The sequence below is a fragment of the Propithecus coquereli genome, unplaced genomic scaffold, assembly GCF_000956105.1.
Source record: "Propithecus coquereli isolate 6110/MARCELLA unplaced genomic scaffold, Pcoq_1.0 Scaffold138, whole genome shotgun sequence".
Classification (NCBI taxonomy): Eukaryota; Metazoa; Chordata; class Mammalia; order Primates; family Indriidae; genus Propithecus; species Propithecus coquereli.
Window position 1 is genome coordinate 6,473,365 of NW_012138080.1, and position 6,672 is coordinate 6,480,036.

Here is a 6,672-nt window from a genome sequence, read left to right on the forward strand (position 1 = left end):
AAAACTCATACAAATCCATAAGACAAGCACTGAGTCCTCATTGAATTTGAAAGAGAACAGAACAAGCTAGTGTCCTAGGGAGAATTTTATAGGTGTACTTTCGTTAAGTATTAAATTTTCCGGAACCTCCAAATTTCATTAATGTACTACCAATGCCCTTGGTACCATACACTAGAATAGATAATTTTGTTTCCAGTATATTATAGCTGTGTAAAGTTATTTCACCAGAAGAAAAATAGTTTAAAAGATACAAAACAGAGCAGTGTAAATTTGCATTGTTTTAAAGTAGCTTTGAGAAAATTTTGAAAGATCTTGTTCTGTGTAATTTGTCCCCTCCAAAAAAAAAATCTTTTCTTTTTTACAGGTGTAAATTAATGATTTGAAAGCGGCTGAACAATGGAGCCAGACATCATTCGAATGTATTCTTCATCCCCCCCACCACTGGACAATGGAGCAGAGGATGATGATGATGATGAATTTGGGGAATTTGGTGGGTTTTCAGAAGTTAGCCCTTCTGGCGTAGGGTTTGTTGATTTTGATACACCAGATTATACTCATCCCAAGGAAGAGTTTGTTCCTTCAAACCATTTTATGCCAATTCATGATTTCTCAGAAAATGTAGATAGCCTTACAAGCTTTAAGTCCATTAAAAATGGTAATGATGAGGACATCACTGCTGAACTTTCTACTACTGTGAAAGGACAGTCTGATGTTTTACTGTCTACCACCAGCAAAGAAATAATTTCATCCAAAACTTTAGATACTTGCATTGATGGCACGGAAAGTCCAGGAAATTTAAATAAAGTAGTGGAGCAGAGACAGAATGTTGGAACACCTGAAAGTTTCTCTCCAGGAGATTTTAGAACTGATGTGAATGTTGTTCATCAAAACAAGCAGTTAGAGAGCTGCAATGGTGAAAAGCCTCCTTGTCTAGAGATTCTAACAAATGGGTTTGCAGTGTTGGAAACTGTAAATCCTCAGGGAACAGATGATCTGGACAATGTAGCTGATTCAAAGGGACAGAAGCCTCTTAGCACTTATAGCACTGACTATAATTTAGACTCTGTACCTAGCCCTGCTGAGGAATTTGCAGATTTTGCCACATTTTCCAAAAAGGAAAGGCTACAACTAGAAGAAATAGGACATGCAGTTTTAAATGATAGAGAAGCACTCACTATTCAGGAAAACAATAAAATTAACAGAGTCAATGAACTGAATTCTGTAAAAGAAGTGTCTTTGGGTAGAAGCTTTGACAATAAAGGAGACACTGATGGAAAGGATCAGGTTTGTGTTTCAGAAATCAGCGTAATGACTTACAGAGGTTTCAGTGTTGAAAAACAAGGCCTTCCAGCACTGCAACAGGATGAATTTTTAAATTCAAGTGTTCAATCAAAGGCTAAGAGTTTGATAGACTCAGCTGATGATTCAGAAGCCATTAAGAGAGAACAATGTAAAACTGAAGAAGAACTTGATTTATTTACTTCTAAATGTGCTGACCTATGCATGGATTCTATTAAAACTTCTGATGCTGATGATGAACTTGGTTCTTCCAAAGAAGAAAGTAGAAAGTTTACGGATTTACAAAGCCCAAACATTGATCCCACAGAAGAAAATGTTTTGGATGATTCTGTAAGTGTAAAAAATGATGATAGTAGTAACGACTTTGTGACTTGCAACGATACCAATGAGGATGATTTTGGTGACTTCGGCACAGCCAGTGGCACAACTCCACCTTTTATTACTAGTACTCAAGATTCAATGAGCGATGCCACTTTTGAAGAGTCCTCAGAGCACTTTCCACATTTTAGTGAACCAGGTGATGACTTTGGGGAATTTGGGAATATGAATGCTGTTTCCTGCCAAGAGGAAATGATATTTACCGAGTCAGACCTAAAACAGACTTCTGATAGTTTATCAGAGGAATGTCAGTTGGCAAGAAAGTCTAGTGGAACAGGCACTGAACCTGTATCAAAACTGAAAAATGGGCAAGAAGGTGAATTTGGAGATTTTGATTCTGTGCCAAATATTCAAGATGACTGCAATGCTTTTCAAGACTCTGATGATTTTGCAGACTTCAGTTCAGCTGGTCCTAGCCAAGTTGTAGATTGGCATGCTTTTGAGGATGGACAAAAAGATAGTTGTTCTTGGGCTGCTTTTGGAGACCAGCAGGTTACTGAATCTCATCATCGAAAGGAAGCCTGGCAGTCACATAGGACAGATGAAAATATTGATACTGCAGGAACCCCCAAAATGCACAGTGTCCCTTTAACAACTTCCAAAGGAGCGGTTGCTAGTGGCCATTTGCAGGAATCAGCCACTTCAGTTCAGGTATTTGTTAATTTTCTCTATTATATATGGGATATTAATTGCTGTGGAGGCTTCTAATTCAGCTTTTCAAAAAATATTTTTCGACTGAGTACTGGTTCATCTCATTATGATATAATGCTTGCCTAATTTGTAGATTAGTTACATTTTTTCACAACCCTTTGGGAAACTACAAAGAAAGAGTCCTTTAGTAAAGCTTGGTAAGATTTTTCTTTATCTCAGTGAATTTCTTTAATATTTATAGAAATTCATCTACTTGGATTTTTTGTGATTATAAATAGCACTTTTAGAAAAAATGATTTATTAGCTAATTAACTATTCCAGTAATTCTTCAGCTTTTACCTTTACAATGATTTTTTAAAAAGCTTAAACTGAGATTTAGAAGGTTTTTAAGCTTCAGGGAAAAAAAAAATCTGTTAATTTTGTCCATCAAAGACCTCAGAGATTGAAGTACAGGAGAAAGCAAGCAGAATTTGAAACCTCATCCTGTGGTGAAGGCTATAGTGAATTGAGAAATAGAAAAAGAATTAGGGGGAAAAAAGCAGATTTGAACCTCATAGTTTAACAGCTACTAAAAGACTTGGGATGAGAGTATGAGATGAATTAAGGTTTAGATCTAAGATAAGTAATGGCTATAGGTTGACCTATTGTGGTTGTATTTATTTTCTTATAATTTCTTGCAAATGTATGCATAGATTTATTCTTCCTAGGGAGTAGGTTTGTCAGCCAAAATATTTTTTCCTTCTTAGCCCTTATACATTATCCTTTCTGGTTCAGATTCAGAGAAGATTCGTTAAGATTTATTTTGACCTAAATTAGCCCCTAGAGTTATAGTTTAATATCCAGGTTGTTTCCCAGGTCAGAGTTGTACCCTCTGCTAGATTTTACCTTTTTTCAACTCCAGGGGTGTGGAAGAGGGCACTCCCTTGAAAATCACTGCTTTATACTGATAATTGATTATATAACACTTGGTTCACAGGCTTATTTTAAAGATACTGTCAATAAAATCAGCATCTATACACATCATTTTCAATTAAAAATATTTTCAAAGTCTTTGTTAGTTGAAATGATTACACATCATTGCTTTGATACCTTTGATGCATTCAGATATTAGGGAAATTATGGTATTTCCATTTTGTGTGCACAGTAAATCACCTTTCAGTTGGCTTTGGGTGTCTGAGTAGTTTAATTTAGTTATTACATGGTTTGGCTAAAGTGTATTATTCCATTGAGTGATTTATTATTGAAGCAGAAACTTGCAACTTTAAACAAAAAGTAAACTGATTATAATGCTAAATGAGGACTGTTGGTTTTGACCTAGCTATCCCTTTTCCTATTAAGTTTCATCTCACCAGAGTATAGCGTGACACTGGTATTGGATGATCTTTAATTTGTAGTCTTAGAACTTTTAACATCGTTAGATAATGAATTTTTAAAAGTATGACCACTTGAAATAGAAATTTCTTGCATCATACAAGTTGATTGAGGTTATTTATGTATAATTTAATAACTGGATGTAGGAGGTAATAAAGCCCATGGGCTTTGTGGTATCTGACGGATCTGAGTTTGAATCTTGACCCAGCCATGTAAAAGTTACTTAATTTTGGATAGGTTACTTCTGAACTCAATTGTATATAAAAATAAGGTAATATCTACTTCAAATAATTCTTGTGAAGATAAAATGAAAGTAAATTTTAAAATGAAAAAAAATCTGAAAAATAAAAATTTTATAGTATGATTTTATTTTTGTAAAAATAAAACAAAAAACTATGGAAATATGCATTAAGACTTCCTGAGATTTGTTTGGCTCAGGCGTCAGACTTGAATTTTTGCTGAATGGGTTATGCAAAATGAGCAGAATGTGGAGGTGGATGTTGGGGAAGAGAAATTGCCCTAAAGGTCTAGAAGGAGAAGTTTGGGAAGAAAGCTGAGGTAGGGAAATGGGTAAGCCCTGCTGAGTAAGTGACTCAGGTAGAAGTGGATAAAGATTGAACGACTTTCATTCTTATCCTGCTCTTCCTAAAGACTTGTGGCTGGCACTTTCTTGTCCTTCAGATTCTGCTGGAAAAGTACACTAACGTAGTTCTTTTGGAGAGGATTAGATTTATTAATATTTTTCTTAAAATGTTTCTTCTAGTTGCTGCAATGTTCAGGACAGCACAAAACTCCTCACATATTAACAACAGTAAACATTAAGCTTTTAACAATAAAACTTGAAATGATTTATTCCTGTTGAATCTTACCCAGATGCAACTAGTGTCCTGAACAGAATGCTATCAAGTGGTTTTGTCCAAATTGTGCTTTGAGAGAATGTTGCGAGAGACTTAGAATTCAGACTCAGTTAATTCAGTTGAACATAAGGAATGATCGTTTCTTTTGTGGGGTCAAACAAATGGTGTAGTTGTCATTTCCAATTTCTTCCACTTACAGCTATATTTGGTGTGTGACATTGTCCAGGTCCATATTTTTTTTAGCACTTTCCTTTTTTTAACCTACCGAAAAGATACCTTAAAATTTTAATAAATATGTCTTCCTTGGGTTTATTTCAATGATTTGTTACTTACATAGGGAAAAGTCATCCAAGAAGAAATCTTTCAAACTTAGAAAATGTTCTTAAATTAATTCTCAGCTGTGGGTCCAGCAAGCCTCAGAGGGTTCAAGCTTTGATTTAAAAGCTGTACATGAACATTATTGCGAAATAGATTTCTTCCTTTAGTGAATAATTTTTTTCTGAGAGCCCAGAGTTTAGTATATTTTATTCTCTTGTTAACATTCTTATAAATTATAGAAAAGGCAAGTAGTGATATCTCCATTGTACAAATATGAAAGAAGTCAAAACTGTTCTTCACTCTTTGGGCTAAGATTTATACAAAACAAAATGACAACAATTCCAAGACCCTTCTTACTTTGAAAGCAGTCGATTTTTTCAAAAGACCATTATGTATGTTATTTTAATAATTCTGTACTTTTTTAACCTTTTAATGTTTCAGAAAGGAATCTTGATTGAAATAACCAGGATGCCTTTTTTCTTAGATGTATGGTAAAAAGAGATAATGAATGAATGTCACAAACAATTACATTTAACCCTGAGCTTTTGTAAAATTTTAAAATATTGTTCTGCATGTTATTTGAGAATTTAGGAAGTTGGTAAGTAATCTGTTCATATTAATTGGCTATAGAAAAGGAGACTATGAGTCTTTTTTTTTTCATAGTAGCCATCTAATTTATAATACTACTGGGAAATGTTACTAGCTGAAGATTTGTTTTGAAAGCTTTAAAAATTAAGAGTATCACAAAAAGGAAAATGAAGAGAATCACTAAACCTTTGACTTGTGTTATTTCGAAATTGGTACTGGTGTTTTCATCAGAAAGTCAGCATTCTCAAACTGAATATAACCAATGCTGCCTTTTTACCTTCGTTTATTAAATCACCTGTCTACAATTTGTGCAGGTTTTCCCTTCTGTGGGTGAACATTTGAACTTACAACTGTTGCTTTTGTAAGCAACAAAATAAGGGAATTAAGATTTAAGATTTTGGCCTTATAGATCTTTGCTTACTTTATTTAGATAGCTTTATTTATTTATTTATTTATTTGTTGCTATTTTTCTCTCAGAAAATTTGACATTCTAATGTTTAATTTCAAAACAGAAGTACTTTATTAAATTTATCCAGAAATTGTGTAAAAAGGGTAAATCTTCTTTTTAGAGCATGATGAATATTACAATTGGTTACTTTTTTTATATAGCTTGAAATTGGGGATTGATAAGTATACAATTGTAGATTGTACTTGATATCTTACTTAATATTTAATGGTGGTGAGGCATAAGGTATCATCTTAAATGGAAGATTAAATTACCCAGTGGATTTTATGTTTCTTCTAAACTTCCACTTAAGTGTGAGACCTAATGCTGTCCATATTAAAACCATTGACATTAATCAACTTCTGCTTCTAAGCAAGAAAGGAAAACTAACTGGAAATATGTTGAAAGAATTTTTAAGAGTTACCTTAAATACAAGATACAGTAAGTCCTCACCTAATGCTCTTGATAGGATCTTGAAAACTGCATCTTTAAGCAAAACAACGTATGACAAAACTAATTTTACCATAGGCTAATTGATATAAATAAGAGTTAAGTTCCTACAGCTTATTTCTGGTCACTAAAACATCACCAAACTTCTAAATAAAGACACAAAACACTTCTAATATTAGGCATTGAAATAAATGTGAGCCATACATACATTTAAGAAAGATTAATTTTAAAAAAGTAAAGTTGTGATCCCCCTACGCACTCCTCCCAGCCACCAGGTCCCAGGTTTTAGGGTGGGGCCTGGGCTCTGCTTTAAAT

The 6,672-nt window shown here is 33.8% G+C and overlaps 1 protein-coding gene across 2 annotated transcripts in view; it reads left to right on the top strand.

The window, feature by feature from the left end:
• AFTPH (aftiphilin) overlaps positions 1 to 6,672 on the top strand; it is a 63,179-nt gene that overhangs the window by 23,528 nt on the left and 32,979 nt on the right. For both annotated transcript variants that reach the window (XR_001137246.1, XM_012639218.1), the window contains exon 2: positions 365 to 2,328. Coding sequence is in view for 1 of the 2 variants with exons in the window: in XM_012639218.1 (XP_012494672.1) it covers positions 397 to 2,328 (1,932 nt within the window). In the remaining variant the exon portion in view is untranslated. The remainder of the gene's footprint in view (positions 1 to 364; positions 2,329 to 6,672) is intronic.